Source organism: Stigmatopora nigra, chromosome 17 (genome assembly GCF_051989575.1).
Source record: "Stigmatopora nigra isolate UIUO_SnigA chromosome 17, RoL_Snig_1.1, whole genome shotgun sequence".
NCBI classification, from domain to species: Eukaryota; Metazoa; Chordata; class Actinopteri; order Syngnathiformes; family Syngnathidae; genus Stigmatopora; species Stigmatopora nigra.
Genome location: NC_135524.1, coordinates 9,793,673 through 9,814,006, shown reverse-complemented (window position 1 = coordinate 9,814,006; position 20,334 = coordinate 9,793,673). Strand labels below are relative to the sequence as shown.

Below are 20,334 nucleotides of genomic sequence, written 5' to 3'. Positions count from 1 at the left end.
AAATAACTATTTTCAATGCTTTTTTTAATTAAATCCATTCAAAAATATTTTATAAAACCATGTTTTTTTTCAGAAAGCTGCATATCTAAAAGATGACAATATTCTATATTTTGCGATTTGATTGTGTGTAACACCTCACAATATCAATCCAGAAGGATTAACACATTAATTTTCAATTCAAGAGAATGAGGCAAGCAGTTGTGTTAATGTAAAAAAATCATAAAGCACGTATACTAAGACATGTACAAAAAAAAAACCCGAAAACAAAATCGGCAGCTCTGGCAGAGCTGATATAACGTATGCAATACTACAAATTTTATTGTAACCATTATTTCACCCGTTATTTAAAATGACAATACTGTAAACAGGATTAAAATCTGAGTGGATAAATATAAAATCAATTTATTCAGTTGTTTCAACAGATACCACATTTATATACAGTTATAATAAAATAATTTTAATCATTCTTCAGTGGTTTCATGAATAAAATGTCTACATCCAAGTTTAATGATGATACATTTGCACATAAACAAAAAAACTGTACAGAATGTATTGGCATCTGTTGTTATCTGAAAAAAACATTTTTTTTAAAAAAAGCTAAATTGCTCAAGAAAGACACTTTTGACAAATCAAAAAAACTTCAAGCGGAAGGAATCATAGTGCAGCAATGAATCAGCAGGCAAAATCTAGCCTGAAACGCTAGCAAAAGTAGAACCGGTGTTGTCTATAAGTATGAGTTTACAAATATTGTCAGTGAGAACGTGTCCCTTCTTAGTAGTTTAATTTCACATTAAATGGACCCATCAAAAACTTCTCAGCTGGGATAAATGATACACAAGAAAAGAGCATCTCCCAAAAAAACAAAAACTAACACAAAAATAAAACAAAGTAGACACAATGGCATAATTTATTTGCAGCCGAAATTCACAGAACATTTTTTGACTGCAAGCCAACTGAGGACCTGTGTCATCCTAAACTGTAGGCAATTTATAACTATCATTCCCTCATATTTTTCTATTGTTGCAGTTTTGGGCGGCACGGCGGCGCGAGTGGTTAGCACGTTGGCCTCACAGCTCTGGGGTCCTGGGTTCAAATCCAGGTCCGTCCACCTGTGTGGAGTTTGCATGTTCTCCCCTGACCTGTGTGGGTTCTCTGTGTACTCCGGGTTCCTCCCACATTCCAAAGATGTGCATGATACGCCGATCGGACACTCTAAATTGCCCCTAGGTAGGGGTATGAGTGTGAATGGTTGTCCACCTGCTTGTGCCCTGCGATCGGCTGGCCCACGCTTGTGGCCCGATGTCAGCTGGGATAGACTCCAGCACCCCCCACGAGAATAAAGTGGTAAACAAAATGAATGAAAGAATGAATGTTTCTGCACAGGACTGCATCAGGCAATTGACTTCTATATCAGCTGGATGAAGAAGTACTTGGAAAAAAAATGTATCCCCAATGGCATTCATTTGTTTTTGTAAAGGTAACAGCTCTGCAAAAAAATGCAATAAGTCAACAATATAATAGGCCATCTATTTGAAAGTAAATAGATGGAATTTAACTCCCTTAATGTGAAATTGTATGAAATGTATGAAAACAATGTACCTTTATAAAGAAAGCCCTATTTGAATGTTTGAGTTTGTCATTTAAAAATTTAACCAAGTCATTTGTAACCATCACAAATACAAAATAAAACCATTAATTAATAATAATTATTTTATTAGTGATGTAAGCATTTACTGCCCCATGATTTTCTTTCATGTCACACCGCTTTTGTCCATCTGTCATTTATGACATTGAGATAAGGGTGGACACTATCCTTCAAGGTATGTTGAAGAGTTAAAAAGGTGCAATGAAATGATTACCGTGCCAAAAGACGAAAGACTGCACTAATTTAATTGTATATGTAGAAAACAAATTTGGCACTCAATCCTCTTCATAGTTCCATTCGCCCACTTCTTTCAGGAATTCTGGTTGTGATATTACAACCAGAAATGATGCTCATGCTTAGCTTTTTATTGTTTTGCTAGCTTGTGTGTTGACAAGATGACACGACGAATATATGGAAACAAAAGCCGATCACAGATGGCAAAAATCTGCAGCTCATTCTGGATGTGACATCGTCTGTTAGATGTTTTGTGGTCGGGTCCAAGACACCCGATATGGGAAGAATAATTAAGATATAATTTAGTTGTCAAGTCTTTTCCATCTCATTTTTGAATGGATATGTGCCGAAAATATGATTTTCATTGATTATTTTTTCTACTTTAATATTTCATCGCACCTTCAAAACCACAAAAAACAAGAATGATCCTGTACCATTTAGCTAATGTCGCCAAAAGTTTAGTCAACAAAAGCAGTCGGATGAAATGCAATCTTTAACATCTAGAAAAGAAAATTAGTCTGTAGCTTTATCTGAGCTTGCTGACTGGACTGACCAAGGGGAAAAATAGCACCCTTGTATCACACCGATAAGGACAAAAATAAAACGCACCTCTTCAGAATGTGATTAAATAAGCAGCATTGGCGACTGTTAACATATCTCAAGTAGAAAAGAGCAACGAGATGAAAAAGAATTTCAATAAGATCATTACTCCTTGACCAGTCGTCACGTTGTAGTTGGAATGTCTGCTGTATTCCAATATTCAGAGTCAAAGAAGCAGTCCTTTTAGGGGAAGCTTGGTCCTCGGCGTGAAAACGTTTGTAATAGACGAAATGCTTTAGTCCGTTTCGCTCATTTGGCCAGTCTGTTTCTCCTGCAGGACACTTAAGAGCGATTCCCATGCTGCTTGGCACTGCAGAGAAAATACAATACTGTTTAACACCATCACCGCCTTCATGGAATCTGACAAAAAAATAGTTCACGTTGAACCGAAGCATACATTTTCTAAAACAGTGGTTCTAGTACATTTTATAGTAAGAATACAGTAATACCTTGACATACGAGTGGCCCAGCATGTGATAAACTTGAGATACGAGGACATTGAGCATTGAGTATTCAGGATTTTTTTTTATTAAGCAGCAGCACCATATTTGAACTTGCAGTAGTTAGAGATACGCAGAAATATATACCTGTTAAATATATTTTCATTTTAAGTAATTTCTCAATATTTATATATATTCAAAATGATTTGCTGAGAACCTTAATTAAAAGATCATTCTCAATGTGTTATATTCTGGTGTAAATTACAGTACCTACTGTTATAACTCCTTTCTTTGTTTGGCCGTGAATAAATGTCCTTGTTATTCTAAATGAATGTTGTTATCTGTAACTTGTTATTTTAAATGAATGTTATCAGTAACGGGCCGTATATGGCCCGCGGCCCGAGGTTGAAAAACTTGTACACAAACACGACCGGGAGCGGGGCGAGAGCGTCGGCTAAATGTTCTACGGCTAGATAGTCGGTCGGCCAAATAGTCGTTCGGCTAATTCTACGTTCGGCCAGTTGGCTGTCGGCTAAATATCTTTCGGCAAGTAGACCATGCGCCGATATTTAGATATTAAACTCTTGTTGAGAGCTGTTTTCAACAGTACGTACTCTGTCACCATTTGACTGGCGACCAAAAGCCCGGGGACCAAACGTCCAGGTGACCAAACGAATGGGCAACCAAACGTCCGGGCGACCAAACGTCCGGGCGACCAAACGTCCGGGCGACCAAACGTCCGGCCGACCAAACGTCCGGCCGACCAAACGTCCGGCCGACCAAACGTCCGGCCGACCAAACGTCCGGCCGACCAAACGTCCGGCCGACCAAACGTCCGGCCGACCAAACGTCCGGCCGACCAAACGTCCGGCCGACCAAACGTCCGGCCGACCAAACGTCCGGCCGACCAAACGTCCGGCCGACCAAACGTCCGGCCGACCAAACGTCCGGCCGACCAAACGTCCGGCCAGGTATCTGTTGTGTTTTCAGTAGCCATTTTTGCTACTACCTTTACAGTGTGTGTTGTCTTATCCCTGCTTGCGCCCCTCACTAAGCCGACTTATAACTACTGCGATTGCCCCGAGAAATTCTAAATTACACGAATTGTATCCTCTGCTTTTGAAATGTACCGGGAAGAGCAGTGAAGTCCAGGAGTATGGCAATTCCGAGTAAGAATTGGGCGAAAATGATTTTGTTCTTTCTTATTCAGACCAGCCAGGGGAGTAAGGAGTATGCGGGTAAAATTAAGGCAGTCAACGGGCATTCCCTTTTGTATTAGCCATAAAATGACTTAATGGCATACATATTACAAAAACTGCGGAATGTGGGGGTTATTGTTTAATACTATTGTAAATGTGCGCATTTAATCATTTTTGTGTAAGAGTTTCTTCAATTTGGGACTGGGGCAAGCTCGAGGTCACTCTCCAGGACAGAGACTTAACATTTCACCGAGGACTAATTACTGGAAGATATGACTGACCCTTTCACTAGATGCAAGTTCGTAATGCAGACCTGTTTAGGACGCTTAAATTGTTGCTGATTCAGTGTAGTAGCCATCAACCAACCTATGGGATTACTCGCATATTGTGACGCTCATTTCGCTTGATTATGGAATTGTTTTGCCGAATGGAGGCTTGTTTGTTTAGTTTCCAAGGTAGTTGTTTTTTATGTAAGATAACATTAAGATAAAATGACAACTCTATCTGAGCATGATACCATAAAAACACGAGGGCTATGCGGCGTACCTTATCATAGAAATTGATGTTTTTGTCGGCCATGCCACCGAGAAGGTGTTTGAAGTCCTGCCGCTTGTTGCTCTTCCAGCGCTCCCAGTCGGCCTTCAGATCAGCATTGAAACACTCCACCTTGTCCTGGCAACGCTCCACCTCTAATGGCATCTAATGGGAGAGACAAAAAAAAAAACACTGCTAAAATAGTCCTATGCATTCCATTTTAAAGGAGAGCAGCCGTTTTGTGACATTGGAGCCGACAAATGCTTACTCTCTCCAGCAAATTGCCAGACAGCGCGGCCACAAAGGTGGGGTTTAGCAACAATGCACGACATAGATAGTGCTTACGGGTGTTCTGTCTTCCTGTTTGCGCACTATGGCGGCTTCTAAGCGTCCCTCGTACTCTGCCTGGGTTTGATCGCGCTTCTTCAAAACATTCTGCAAAAGAAATTGGAGATCCAAACTTAAATACAGATTTTGTCAGCTGATTCTGTCATGTTTAGCGGCCGTTACATACAGTAAGATACTAGAGTAAATTGTCAGTCTCACTTTCATGGAGTCGATGTAGAGCATATACTCTCTGAGGACAGGGAGGAAGTCTTGGCCCATGTTCTCAACCAGCTCATCCATTGACCCACAACACGTCGAAACTGAGCTAGCCACAAGCTCAAGGGGGCGCTGCAGCTCCTCTTCTGAGCCTGTCCAGCTAGAGTACACTGTGCTGTACTCCCGCAGCTCAGCCAAGTACTCTTGTGAGGGTGAAGGGATAGTTGGAAAATCGATTAGCCTCAAACAGAATTTCTTAGTAATATTGTTAGCTCATTTAGTGCAGAAAAAATATCATGTATTTTTTACATTTTGACAGGGATTGGACTGGTGACTGATCTCCCATGGAAAATTACTGTAAAGTAGAATATTTGAATATTCTAGTTATGTGAATATAACAGTGGCGGTCCGTGCATTTTCTCGTCGCGCCTTCAACGTATCAATTCAACCCTCTAAAACTATTGTATGGCTCTAAAACCTCAACTGCAGCTACAGCTACGACACATAAAAAATAATCAATGCACAAAAATGTGGTAAAATCTACTTCCTAGCAACATTTAATGATTAAATACAAATACTGGAGCTTTTCAGACATTACAACCGGTCCAAGGAGGAGATTTTCCCGGGAAAAGACAGCAATGGACGTCAATGGCGTACCGGCAAACATTGCCCGAAAATGGGGAAAATTCCAGCCAAAAACAGCATTCATTGATTAAATACAAATACTGTAGCTTTTTAGGCATCAGAACTGGGCCCAGAGTATCATTTCCCCCTGAGAAAGACAGCGATGAACGTCAATACATCCATATGCGTCCTTATGCGATGGACGTCAATGGCGAAATGGCAAAAATTGCACTAAAATGGGGTAAAAACCAGTTCCTAGCAACTTTTAGTGATTAAATACAATCACTAGAACTTTTCAGATATCAGAATCAGGCCCAGAATTGAAATATTATTTAGGAATATAGGCATATTTTACTCACCAAAAATCCTTTTTAACTGTACACAATATCCATTCTACTTTCTTTCATCCTTCTTTTCTATCGCCATCGAACCTAATGCTGAAAGTTGAGCCTGTCCTTTCGCATTTCTGGCATAGTCCGTCCTGAAAATGGCTTTAAATCAACACAACAGTATATTTGCTTGTGCAGCTAGCTCCAGATACAAGTTGCTAGCTCTGGGTCATCACTAGCCAATCATACTTGGTGAAAGCGATGACGTATCCCTACGCCTGTGAGAAGGCAATGAGGTATCCCTACGACTGCGAGAAGGCAATGAGGTATCCCTACGCCAGCGAGAAGGCAATGAGGTATCCCTACGCCTGCGAAAAGGCAATGAGGTATCCCTATGCCTGCGACAAGGCATTGTGGTGTTGTCAACTCGAAGTCTTATTGGTTAAAGCAAGTCTTATCAACGCTTGTTTAATGCAGCAGAGCCTGCATCAAGTATTGATGGAAAATATAATATGATTCAGATATTTCTTAGGCCAGCAGAGAAGGCCTTGACGGCCCGCCACTGGAATATACATTATAATATCTGTGTAAGATGTAAAAATTCTCTACAACAGCTGACAACTTCAGGGCTGTCGTCAAACTAAATGGATGACATTGATTGATTTTTAAAAAAAAAAGGCAAGTGAAGTGATATTGTTGTGTTATCTTTGTGTCTGTTCCTGTTTCACAATCTCAAATGCGTTTCAAGCCATAACTTTTAAGGATATGCATTCTCATTACAGCCACTGAAAATAACGCTAATTTTGCTACACCTAAACTTAATTTTATTTCATCCATCTAATTGAATCCGTAATGTAAAAGTTTTGTGTATAAATGCCAGTTGCTCGGATCCATTGAAATATTCATTTCACATCAGGGTGACACGTAATAGTGTGCTACACAGGGACTGGCTAGAGCTGTTCACAAATTGTAACTTAATCCCAAACAAAAATGAATGAGTTCACTTGATGTTTGGTTATCAGTCACCACCATCATTTTCTTACCTGACTGTTCCTTGAGGATCCTCTGAGCAATCCGATCAATAGTGCCCAGTTTATGGCTGAAGGTGTCCAGGTACTCGCCCATGGCGCAAAATTCTTGCGGCCGCACTCGCAGCTTGTAACCTCCGGCTACGTACTTCACCGAATCACCCACTTTGGTGAGCAGAGCAAGACCCTGGCGTTTGTTTAAATCCTACGGATGCAGAAGTTCAGAATTCTATTTAACCGTGGTCAACAGTTTTGAATCTGACTAATTAAGACGGTAATGAGTAGTACTCTGAATGAATATTGCTTCCATTCAGTCTATCATGCATTTTACTCTCTGAAATGTGAGAGATACTGCTCTTGAGCCACGCCCTGTGAAATAAGCTGCGTGAAATCAATTACATGACAGCGCATGGTGGGATAGTGGAAGATAGTGTTGACTGATTTGATGTATAAATACTTAACAAGATTTCTATTCTGGAAGTAATTTTCACATTTTGTGGTTTTTAAACAATAGGGCTCTCCGTAAAAGTTTTTTGCATTTTCACCTCTATTGTAGGGGCTATTCTGGAATACTATTATAAATGTGAGCATTAATCATTATATGTAGATATAAAAATATGTGCTTGCAACAGAGACAAACGTTCAGTATAACTGTTACCGAAGGACACTGCAGCTGGCTCCGAGGACGTTTAATTGTTTTGCCCTATTCCGAGGACTATTGACCTGACATCTCAGCCAGTACCGGGCTCCGAGGACTTTTGATCTTGGTTTGCAATGAAGAGCCGCGAAGGACTCTTGATTCCAACAGATGGCTATCAATCACCTCCGGGAATACTCACATATTGTTCTTACATTGGGATACTAGAATTGTTTTGCCGAATGGAGGCTTGTTTGTTTAATTACCAAGGCAGTTTGTTTTTGTGTTCCAACCTTAATTGTTATTATTGAATACCTGATAAGCTACAATTTTTGAAGGTGTTGTTTTTGCTTACAGAGTTGGATTAATCAATAACCTTGTAATTGTTTTGATTTATGGCCTCAAAGGGACAGGAGAAATGACCGCACGGAAGAATCATTTGCGGCGGAGACGAGGTCGGAATGTTCTCACTCGCAAGTTTGATCATCAGAGAGGCTAATTTAATTAAATGTCAATAATTGAATCAGATGTCTGCCTGCAGTGTTTTATAGTTATATTAAAGTATAATTATTGATGGACCTAACACCTATTATCGTTGGCTTTTTGTAGAATGAAGCTTTCCCAACTTATTTTCATCTCACCTTAGCAGACAGAAAAGCGTTAAGCTGTGGGTTGAATGAAAGGACCGGGTGGTCCGCAACACGCTTGAGGAATTTGTCCAAGGCTTTCATGCGTGTTTCAACAAACTCTTCCGAAAATCGATCCACCACACCCTTCATTACGAATTTCTCTGGTAAAGGCTGAAAGAAAAGTGTGTTATCCAAGTCGATTCAGGCGCACAATAAATTTGTACTGTCTTTGTGGTCACTTACAGGGATTAGGTGGGTCGGCTGGGCATCCTCCAGTTTGATCCTAAGCCAGTCAAAATCTTGGTAGCGGCGGCGTACACAACATTCTGGAAAATCAAACTCAATCCGGGTTGTCTAAAAAAATTATATTTGCATTGTTAGTCAAGTACAATTTTTAAAGGGGAAAAAAAACGAGCTTCAAAAAATCCCCAAATCTGAAATAAAAAGGACCAAAAAGCCTAAACGTATTTTTAATCATCCAAGATATTTTTTATCTGTTTGTTTTGAACAGCTGTGAACTAAGGGTGAAACAATTGATCTGGATCGATATATCGATTGGGTATGTAAAATTGATAAAAGAATGAATTGTCTAAGATGTATAGTCGTACCTCTACTTACGAAATTGATTGGGGCCAGAACTTTTTTTTCGTTATCAACGTCATCAAAGTGGGCGATCGCACGACTTGTGGACACTTTCAGGATGTTTTTTTTTCTCCAAGGAACAAGAAATTTGTTCCTCCTCGTTTTTTTTCTTATTTGTGCTATTGGAATGGTGGCTACTTCCACCTGAGCCGCCTCCTTGCGTTGCATTTACTCCTGCTCCGTTGAATTTGTTTTGGTGCCCCTCAACAAACTAAATAGTTTCAAAACAAAATAACGGATAAGGAATTCATTAACCTTTTGGGTGATTTCCTAACTCATTTGCATAAAAAAAGCTTTCGTAACCTACAATTTTGTACATGGAGGTATGGCTGCATTGCTTTGTCAAAGTAACTGAAAAGCTTCAGGAACAAAATAGTTGTGTTTTTTTTTTTTATCCTTTCGGTTTAAAGGGTGCCATTTGTTGTTCCATCCTTTCAATTCCCTTGAAATGACTTGACTCAAGACTATAACATCAACAAATATTATTTGTCTAAAATATCGATATGGTATTCTTATAAATTGGGTGATAGACACCATTACCGAGAACAGAAACATTTTTTTTTTTTACGATTAGGAAAACGTACTAGTTTTTTTTAATCAAGGGAGTGTTGAATTCCATTCACAGATCCATAGTAGAACAGGCCACAGTACAATTTTGCCCCCATGCCACCGTTAAAGAGTCTCACATATGCTCTCTTAATTAACACTATCCCTTCATATTTGAATGTGGTATATGTATAAGGCCATTCACACTGACCATCCAAGCACACACAGCAACAATCGCCATGCCACCACAACCAGCAGAAAGGCCCTCTGACTCTTTCATTTTACTCTCCATCACCACTACGGCTAAATGAATAAAAGCAGACTACTGTGATCCTTTAGCACTTCACGACTTAAGTACATGGCATTTTTTATATTAAGTATAAAAAAATGTCCATAATAATGTCAAAGTACATGCTGAAACTCAAGCGGAACACAGGAGATAGAAAGAAAAAGTTACGAAAAAACTTCTGGAACCAGTTAATTTCATAAGTAGAGGTACAACTGTAGTAAGATTTGGAGGACACATTAGAAAATATTATAAAAAATAATTTACACTTGTCATCCATGACAAAAGCTGTAAGCAAACCTTGGTGGAGACTCTGTATGTGATGTAGGTCTCCATGGTGGAGACGTGCTTCTTTGGATCATCCACCGTGACAAACAGGTCACGCAATTCAGTTGCGCCATAATTGTCCTGTGAGTCTGACTCGATGTCATCGTCTAGCTGCAGTCTGTTGAACAGCGAAGACCCCGAGGCAGGACTCGGTGTGTCCGCCACCGTGCCATTGAACAAACCCCCATCCTGAGGGTAGATATTATTTAAAAAATATTCATCAAGTGTCCTCATAAACAAAGAAGTGATAGATTGATGCAGATGTTTGTTTGCGTCTGTGAATTAAGCTCTTGTTGAGGTCGTAGCTATGCGTTTACACAACCCATCATGTGACTTTGACAATGAGGCAAGAATGTAGCAAATGTTTGCACTGAAGACTTGAGACTCAAGTATATCTATTGTCGCCTTGTGCGTGTTGCTTTTCCACATTTTATTTCTGGCAATAGATTTTTTGAAGGAAACACTTTTACAGGCATAGCACCTTGTAGTGGTATACAGTGGTACCTCGAGATACGAGCCTAATGCGTTTCGGGACTAAGCTAGTGTGTCAATTTACTCGCATCTCAAATCAACATTTCACATAGAAATGAACCAAAAACCAATTAATTCGTTCCAACCCTCTAAAAAACACCCAAAACAGTATTGTATTCCCTTCAAAATGTTCAGAAAATGATGCACACAAATGTCCTCTTCCATCTGTTGCTGGATGAAGAACTTCTTAACCAACCGACCACAAACTGTTAGACTTGGGTTAGAGCCAGTCTGCAACATCCTGTCGTTCGAGCCAGCAATCATTAAATCGGCATTTACCTATTGCTTATATTTTGTCCAACTGCCATTCGTCTTGTACTACTCGACAACTTTTTTGAACCTCGTGCCAATATCCTGTGACGACCTACACACTTCCGCTTCACGTCTATAGTTTTATTGTGCTTTCCACTAACAGAACCACAAGGACAATGAGCCACCAAAAAAATGGAACGGCGTGATAAATAGACGCAAGATAAATATTTTTAATATGTATTCTACATTTTTTGCACTTTTGCACTAGGTCTTAAATGACCCAAATGAGATTTTAGACTTACAGTGTAGGATATATCGCTATTTGAGACATTTTTAGAACTAAAATTGAAAATGTCTATTTATATGCGGACACCCTGCACAAACGATTCAACTAGACTGCATGGCTCAAGCAAAAAATATATTTTTCTGTTCTCGATTTTCTTGGTTTCGCACTTTTTTTTTCCATGGGGCAGATACTACAGTTTTTGTGCGGTAAGAAAACAAAGAAGACTAAAAAACTAGCCACACGAGTATCACACAAAGAACAGAACTCATCCTGGACTTTAGACGGAACAAGCCTGGTCCGCTTTGCTGACCTCACTTGGACTACTTATTTATTGATTGTTTATTTCTACTATATATTGATTTTCTCCGTGTCTGCTTGTTTGCTGTTGCGTCCATAGACTCATCGAGTGGCGGGACTTGGCGCTGAACGTCTTCAAAAACCATGGAAGTCATCATGGACTTAAGGCGGAACAAGCGCGCTTCACTCTGCTGACCTCACTTGGACTACATATATAATAATTTCTTATTTATAGATTTTTGTTTTTTTTTTGTTTTTTGTTATTTGTGCACGATGTGGTGAATGCGTTAAATCTCATTATACTTGTATAATGACAGTAAAAACATTCAATTCAGTTCAATAATCTTGAGCTGGACATACACTACAATATTTTTGTAATTCTAATAGTACTGTTCTTTTACATTGTGCAATATCTCAGTAACTGGTCCACTGAAAAGCAGATTATGTGAAACTGTAACTGTAATGATTACTTTTTTAGCATTATTAACAAACTCGAACTTTTTCTAAATTGACTTTTAGAATGTTTTTGTATATTTCTTTGATATTGCAGTGTTTTAATGTGTTCATTTGTTTAGTTTAAATCTTTTTATTTATTATTTTACTGTGCACATTAATTGTGAAGTACTGCTACAATTAATTTCAAATCTCTCCCAAGCCATCACACGCACTCACTTGCCTTCAGTGTTTCACCAGTAGGACCAGCATCCTCATAGTTAGGAGTGTATATTTCTACACTGCAGTGCAAAGCTCAACTAATTGGACATTGTCCAATAATGAACATTTTTCAGTCTATTTGGAGTAATGTTTTAGGAATTAGTATACAGTTAAATAGTTAACTGAATTGTGTTATCTTAGTTTAAATAATACAAAATGCCCAACTCTATGCAAACTCATAACGTGGGGGTTGTACAAAATACGATAATTTAGGTGTTTAAATTAAACATTCGTAAGTCTTTAATGTGAAATTGGAATATAGTAAAGTTATTTACTAGCTTCCATAGTAATTTATCTTCAATATGAACCCTGCCAATGTTAAACAAGGTGATAAACATTTTGGGATGCTGGAAAGCGTTTGCTTTACAGGGTGATATTGTTCTTTGACAAGTTTTACAATCACCCCCGTAATCTGTGTAAACAGCAGGCTACAAAATGTTTTTGTGTTCTTTTAGGAACTTTACACGGGTCCAGTCTACCTTGTCGCCTCCGGAGGTGACGCCGACATCTGGCCCCGACGACAGCGACTCATCTGCGATGGACAGCGGGTGGAGAATCTCTGCGATGTGTTTCTGCCCCGAGCTGGCCAGGCCTCGCTGGGCGCCGATGCTCATTGTGTGGCAGCGCGGCGTCTCGTCTGGAAGTCGAAACTAGGGGCTATTCAGATTCGGCAGCTAGTGGCGCCTCCACGATCGGGCGAAATTATTTTCTGTTCGTCTGCTAGTTACAAACCAATATTCCGAGCCGCTATTCGGTGGTAATAGTCACCTGAGCCCTACAGCGCAGCTGCGGAGGTTAACGCGCGGAAACCGGAAGTAAATATCGTGTGAGAAAAGTACGAACACGGGATTTATTTGCCTTAAAATGAACATATTTTTTCATTTAAAATGTACACCTGTGCAGTAAATAGGAATGTATGCATTAATTAAATACGATGATTAAAGCCCCACCTGTTGTACAACCATGTATTTGTAAAACTACTGATATATATTAAATATTGTGCAATACTTACTTAAACATGTATATAGTATAATTATGTTTAGGTGAGTAAGTGATTGTGGCTGCTCTTTTTCCCCCAGAATATACATGTTGTTGCTTTAATGTTTTCCGTTTTTGAGCAGGCATAACCGTGGACAGCCCACTGGGGCGTCCTGAGATTCCCACGCACCCAGGACTATACAACTCAAAAAGAAGAACGTACGCCAGGGTATGGGTAGTAAAAATCCCATAAATCCTTTCGAATACGTTCAATATCTAATTTTTCTATTAATTTTACTTCGGGAGTATGGCTGCTAATTCCTCAGGACCGGGTAGGTTCACTACTTTCCCCAAGTCCGATGACAACGTAGTCTTTGACATTAGTGGTTCTTTGATCTGCGGTAGCCTTAGTCCGCAACGTAGGTTTACTCTCTTGACGTTTGTGCTCTTTGACCGTATAAACATGGCCACATTCTGATGCTGGCAATACAGTAAGTCTCTTGATATTTTTGGAGTTTGTGTAAATAATATTTTTCATTCAATTCAGAAAGAATCACCCAAAAATTGAAACGATAAGTTTGTGTTGTACTACAGCATGTTTTTGTGTTTTATTGACTTGACTTAACTCATCACTTACATATAAAAAAAATTATACCGTAAAACCTCTTTTTGAGTGACACCTCTGGGTGTGTGTGTGTGTATAAATCAGTAGCGGGCCGTGCATTTCACACTTAGGCCTTCAGTAGTGCTGTGTGTGAATCAATCGAACCATCAATCAGTATTTTATGGCTATAAAACCTTTAATGCAGCTACAGCTGTGACACATAAAAAAATAATCAATAATAACCTAAAAAGATTGAAATATTCTTCAGGAAAATACAGTGGCACTTCTACATAGGAGCACTTCTAAATTTCTGCCTTTCGAGATACGAGGAACATTTCAAGTAAAGTTATCTCTAGATAGGAGAAAAATTTTGAGATGCAAGAAAGCCAGGTGGCCAAGACATGATAAGCTGTTTATCATTGTAGCGCGTATTTTTTGCCGCATCTCTTTCATGAATAACGGATATCTACGAGCACTGGGCTAAGCGTTTCATTTTCCCGTGTCTTTTTCCCGTCACTCAGCGTGAATGCCGGAGTGATCGCTAATACAAGCAGTATAGTATATTATTTATCGTTGGCTGCTCATAAGAACATCAGGGCCATTGGCTCTCTCCCCCACAACTCCTCGTGTAATATCTGTGCTCGCAACTACCTTTTTGTAACGTCTCTGCGAGCACTGAGCGGAGCGTTGCATTTTTTAAGGTAAAAAAAGGTTTTAAAAGAATTAAAACTAAATTAGGTGTGCTGATGGATTTAAAGCACATCTGTATAATTTTGAATTTAGTTTTTTACTTCACACACTTAATTGCATTTTTTCAATACTACAGAACAACAAACTGGATGTACAGTTTTTTCTTGCAAGAGTGTAGGAGTTTTGTGACACAGTTGAACGTGAGAGGAGCCGATATGAGGAAATCTACGATGCCACTGAACGCAATGCAGGTGCTCTAAGCGCAAGATTCTCGCACACACTACCAACAACTCCACGACAGGATTCTGGACAATATTATATGTCAAACACGGACCAGATTTCAAGAACACGAAAGACTGACGTGTCTCTCCCTCCTCAACCTGCAGAAGTTTCAGAAATACCAGAAAACTTTCCACATGCAGACTTCTCCATTTTAACGCAGAGCACGGCTGTACACATTAGTGGGTATGACAGTGAACATCCCCGTGTCCACTGCTTCTGTTGAACGAATATTTTCAGCCCGAAACAGAATCAAAACTTATGCCAGAAAAACAACAGGACAGACTCGACTATCAGCATTAGCTTTGATGGCGATAGAAAAGAACTTCTTGATGGACCTCAAACGCAGGTGTATTCTGTACCACAGAGTAATTGAAATCTTCTTGAGAAAAAGAAAGGAGGATGGATTTTGTGTATAAATAAAAATAATATTTGGTGCGCAAAATGTCTATTATCCTAAATAATAATTATTTAGGTTATTATTGATTCTTTTTTATGTTGCAGCTGTAACTGCATTAAAGGTTTTAAAGCCATTAAATAGTTTTGAGGGTTGGATTGATTCACACACTACTGAAGGCCTAAGTGTGAAATGTACGGCCCACCACTGATATATAGATATATATTTAGAGAGCTAGAGAGCGAGAGAACTAGAGAGCTAGAGAGATAGACATAATGAAATAATGAAAAAATGAATGCTGAAATACTTGGTACCCTGGTGGTCTTAATTTGGTTTTCCTATTTTCGATTCTGCTATTAAAAAGCAGTCTTCCAGAACAAAGCCAGAGTGCAGATTTTGGCTGAGCTGGAAAAAGAAAGGAAGCGATTACTACAAAATCAGTCCGTGAGCACTCCAGGAGCCAGGTAGCGTATAACTGGGCCTAAAGTTTTTAAATAAATTTCAATGATATATATATAAAAGTTTGGGTCACCACCATTTAACCTATCAATTAATGTAGTTTCCTGACGAATAGTAGTTCAAATTTGTCCTCTGTAGAGGACATTTGTGAAACTAAATATCTCCTACCCAGTGCATCCAATTACATTAACTTTTTTCCCGTTAGAGGACACTCGGAGCTTTCCACTGATACCACATTTCTTTTGCAGTATTCAAATTACTTCACATAAATTGGGGAATTTCAATTAGACAACATTTTTTCCTGGTAATCGGGAGGATATTACGAAAGGAAGTAATTCCTCATGTGAATGTCTATTTTACATAAATTCCCTAAGCATTTCAATATCCCGTCACAACGCAAAGGACTTCCGGGATAGTGCAGAGCAGCAGCACATTGTTGCCCAGCAGAAAGCAGCCTTGCAGGTAAAACAATGTTATCAAGTGCTCATGTTAAAAGTTCAAAATGTCATAGGTAGTTTGCTGTTTGACTATTTTTTTTTGCCCCAACAGCACGCACATGTGCACTCGTCAGGCTTCTTCATCACTCAGGACTCATCATTTGGTAACCTCATCCTCCCTGTACTACCACGCCTGACACCCGAGTCATGACCGTCTTGCTCAACCTGTGTGCACACTCACGTCTAACTTTCAAGCGCACCTCTTGGGTCTGTCAACACCTGTGTATCCTGGGAACAATATCTGGGAATTTAATGGTTAAAACAAGTTAAAACCTCAACGTGTTAGACTGGTGTTTTTGGATGTATACTTTCTGTGTATATGTGACATTTCATGGCACCGACTTTCATTCATAGGGCTCATTTCGTGGAGCTCAAATATATTAGCACTATGTGGAAAATTAAATTGTAATAATCCTTTGACTGATGTTATTTTCTTTTTTTTTTTAAATTTAGTGATTATCTTAAGACCATTTCAAGAAACTACGAAATGTTCTCGCAAATAAGCCGTATTTGTAACTAAAAAATGATGACTGATTCAAGTGTACGGCTCATGTGCACGAGACCTACTATACTCTTTTTCACCCGTAGATGTCGGAAAAGTAACTTATTTTCTTTTTTGCAGTACAGTGTTCCCTCACTTATCGCGGTTAATGGGGACCGGGACCCCCCGCAATAGCTGCATTTCCGCGAAGTAGGCGTGCCCCTTCAAAAATGCTTAAAGAAACGTATAACACGTGCACAAAAGCACCACCAAGCAATAACATCATAGTAGTCCAGATGGAGGATCTTCTGCAGTTTTTTTGCACGTAAAAAACATCGTTATTGGGAGTTGTGAACATTGGTTTTTTTGGGCGGTGAAGATGCGCCTGTAAACAGCCATGACGTCATCAATGCGATTCCTGAACTCTCACCATGTTATTGACCATTTCTATGGCCTTTTTTTGATGCAATTACTAATTCTTATTGAATATTTTGTTTCCACCGCTTGTAAAATGATGTAATTTATAATTTTAACTTAATATCTTTAAATTTTTCATTATTTTTTTACCTGAAAAAAATCCGCGAAGCTCTGAGTCGGCGATAGCTGAAGCGCGAAGTAGCGAGGGAACACTGTAATAAAATAACCATTACTGTATGAATTAATTCCTAATGACATTGAACCTAATAACGTGCTTTTGATTTATACAGTATCTCAGAAATATCACGTGTGATGACTTTTCTTAAGATTTTCCCTTCAAAGTAACACATTGTTGTACTAGCTATTTAAACCATGAATATGGAGGTAAAAATTGTGAATTAGGGGTCTGCCTATATGCGAGAAATTGTAAAATTTGATGATTTTAAGGCATTTTAGACATGCGTGTAACATACCTGTCAACTTGAACGTTTTAGACGTATTTTATACGTTTTTACCAGTTCAAATTATGTACGCTGTACACCGACTTTTGTACGGAAAAAAATCGCCAATATTTATGAAAACCAATCTCACAAGACCGTTTTGGCTAAAATCCAGATAGTCTCGTAGGCTGGTAGCCAACGACGCTACTGTCATCGATCGTTACTATTGTCACGGTATACCAGCAAAAATGATCCTCAATCGTATGTATTTTTTAGCGGTGCGTACGGCAATATCGATAAAGGGCATGCGCATACGTAGATATATATAGAGTAAATATCGTGGAAGCAAGCATGGAAGAGCCACCTAGTAAAAAACGAGTTACCACGAGGAAACATGCGTCATAATCATTTATAAGGGCAATTATCGGCACAGTTTGACAGGTATGATGTAAATACGGTAATTGGCTTTCTGTCATGTTCCTCTTCGGCTGCAAGGCAGAGTGGAATCCATGAGATTGAAGGAAGTGAACGAGAGGGAAATGGTGCTTAACTTGGGAATTTTAATGAAAAATAACCATACAATAATCAAAACTAGAATAAAATTAATCAAATAAAAACTAAACGGAGACGCACAATAGCAAAGAGGAAAACATTACGGAAACAGGACACTCTACTCCCACAAAGACGTATCAAAACACAGGGTTTAAATATACAGACTCAGACAAAACGCATACAAATTACACAGACAGGACCAACAAAGAACACCCCCATCCTCAATGTGAATAAAACCTGACACGCATTGCCATGATTCTTCACCAACTCTAGTCCTCGAGGGCACCTATCCAGTCTGTTTTCCATGTCTCCCTTCTCCAACTCACTTGAATCAAATATCCAGGATCATTTTCAGGCTTCTGGCATTGCCTTGGAGTTGATCATTTGATTCAGGTGAGTTTGAGTAGGGAGCTATGGAAAACAGACTTGATAGGTATCCTTGAGGGGCAGAGTTGGTGACTCCTGCACTAAAACCATCAATGTGCAATCAATTCATTACACACATCAGGTGTACATAAAGAAGAGGAAATGTTACAGGGATGTATTTTGGTGACTACCTAACACCTGAGGAGCAATTTGCACAACTTGCTTTTGTAGAGGACGCCCAGCGGATGAGTGGTTAGCTCAAGGACCTCACAGCTCTGGGTTCAAATTCAGGTTGGGCTACCTCTGTGAAGTTTGCATCTTTTTCCATGTGCCTGTGTGGGATTTCCCTGGGTACTCCATTTTTCTCCCACAATAAAAAAAACATGCATGGTCGGTAGGCTGTTTGAAGACTAAATTGACCTTAGGTATGAGTGTCAGTGGGAATGTTTGTCCATCTCCTTGTTCACTGTGATCGACTGGCTACCGATTCAGGGCCTCCCCCACCTCTGACCCAAAGTCAGCTGGGATGGGGTCCAGCACCCTCACAAAAAAAGTGGTTCAAACAATGAATGAATGTTTTTTGTTGAACCAGGCCAGAACACATCAAGGCTGAGCAAAGTGGGAATTTCAACCACAGAAGCAGGGCAATTAACTTTGTTTTATACTTCACAATGCATGTTAAATCACCAACGGGGCTTCTAAAATTGTACTTTATTAAAACATTTCAATACTCGTCCAAATATTTTCTTTAGTATGACTGGTTGCGCAGCCTCAAAAATATTTAACGAGAGCTTGAATTTTTTCTTCTACTACCTCGGGTCTATTTGGAACATCTTCCCATCTCATTTCACCTCATTTTCTTAACCGCTTTATCCTCATTAGGGTCGCATAGGGTGCCGGAGCCTATTCCAGCTGACTCGGGAACAAAGGTAGCCAGCCAATCGCAAGGCACCAGGAGACGTACTGCCACTCAGTCACACCCACACCTCGGAGTAATTTAGAGTGTCCAATGAGCCTACCATGTGTGACAGGGTAAAGTGAGTTAAGTTATAAATGAGTGCATGTGTGATGTAAAACTAGTTTTGGGATTGGGTGTTTATCATTTTTCGATTATTGATGCCTCCAGCCAAATAGCAAGGGTATTGATCGGTATTCCATTTTTTATGTCTGGGCTCATGTAGCTGAAACGCGGGGGGATGTTCAGGCATTTCAGTAAAAGTTGGCTTGAAGATAACAACAACTGACCTGTCTGGTTATTTCCCCCTGTGTTTTTAAGGCAAATAAATTGCCGAATTTAGGGGTAAAACACATGCATGTGGTTTTGGAATGTGGGAGGAAACTGGAGTACCCACGCAGGCCCAGGGAGAACATTCAAACTCCACACAGATGAATGTGACCTGATTTGAACCCAGGACTCCAGAGCTGTGAGGCCGACACGCTAACCACTCGCTCCACCAGGCCGACGGACTATCTTCCCCCTAAAAATATTTTGACAAGGTGGCAAACTAGACCTTAACATGATGCCACTTTCGTAGTCTATTAGAATCGGCACAATAACTCTTTGGATTCCATTGACAGCAATAGACGTCAGGGACCGAACAAAGACAGAGAATAAAATACTAGGATGAGACAATTCACTGTATAATACGATTTAAATCCAGTAGTGTTATGACTTTATTATTGTGGCCTCGTTCTTATTTCTCTCTCTCTTTGTTTGGTCACAATACACCGTTTGAGAAGTGGTCGTACTTTGAAACGACCGCTAGATGGCAGCATCTGTCACACCTCCCAGTCCAGTCGCCCCTAGCCGCCTCTCTCTACTTATAGTTTCTCTCTTTTCTTCCGCCTCTT

General features: G+C 39.6%; 2 protein-coding genes across 9 annotated transcripts; one reads left to right on the top strand and one right to left on the bottom strand.

Annotated features, from left to right (window-relative positions):
* Positions 1-1,872: 1,872 nt before the first annotated feature.
* snx30 (sorting nexin family member 30) lies at positions 1,873-13,626 on the bottom strand. Its single transcript, XM_077737297.1, has 9 exons — positions 12,803-13,626; positions 10,217-10,432; positions 8,686-8,796; positions 8,455-8,613; positions 7,192-7,381; positions 5,199-5,398; positions 4,998-5,087; positions 4,665-4,817; positions 1,873-2,789 (listed from the first exon to the last, which is right to left on the bottom strand). The coding sequence occupies exons 1-9, from the start codon at positions 12,935-12,937 to the stop codon at positions 2,715-2,717; spliced, it is 1,329 nt and encodes a 442-aa protein (XP_077593423.1). The 5' UTR covers positions 12,938-13,626; the 3' UTR covers positions 1,873-2,714.
* LOC144210579 (SOSS complex subunit C-like) lies at positions 13,461-16,647 on the top strand. Of its 8 annotated transcripts, none has more exons than XM_077737305.1 (5): positions 13,465-13,530; positions 13,608-13,633; positions 15,639-15,735; positions 16,133-16,192; positions 16,280-16,647. In XM_077737305.1, the coding sequence occupies exons 2-5, from the start codon at positions 13,609-13,611 to the stop codon at positions 16,362-16,364; spliced, it is 267 nt and encodes an 88-aa protein (XP_077593431.1). In that variant the 5' UTR covers positions 13,465-13,530; position 13,608; the 3' UTR covers positions 16,365-16,647. The 8 variants fall into 8 exon arrangements, with proteins under 8 accessions (XP_077593430.1, XP_077593426.1, XP_077593428.1 ...); XM_077737301.1 differs by having other exon boundaries at positions 16,105-16,192; XM_077737303.1 differs by having other exon boundaries at positions 13,466-13,530; positions 15,636-15,735.
* The last annotated feature ends 3,687 nt before the right edge of the window (positions 16,648-20,334 follow it).

What these genes read in the sequence shown, in the direction of transcription:
- snx30 (XM_077737297.1), bottom strand. Translation starts at nt 12,937, where the DNA reads ATGAGCATCGGCGCCCAGCGAGGCCTGGCCAGCTCGGGGCAGAAACAC. An exon ending in ACGCTTTTCTGTCTGCTAAG is followed by an intron (nt 7,382 to 8,454) that starts GTGAGATGAAAA and finishes CTGCATCCGTAG; the next exon opens with GATTTAAACAAACGCCAGGG. An exon ending in ACATCAATTTCTATGATAAG is followed by an intron (nt 2,790 to 4,664) that starts GTACGCCGCATA and finishes TTTTCTCTGCAG; the next exon opens with TGCCAAGCAGCATGGGAATC.
- LOC144210579 (XM_077737298.1), top strand. Translation starts at nt 13,609, where the DNA reads ATGGCTGCTAATTCCTCAGGACCGG. An exon ending in TGCTAATTCCTCAGGACCGG is followed by an intron (nt 13,634 to 15,635) that starts GTAGGTTCACTA and finishes GCTATTAAAAAG; the next exon opens with CAGTCTTCCAGAACAAAGCC. An exon ending in GTGAGCACTCCAGGAGCCAG is followed by an intron (nt 15,736 to 16,104) that starts GTAGCGTATAAC and finishes AAATTCCCTAAG; the next exon opens with CATTTCAATATCCCGTCACA.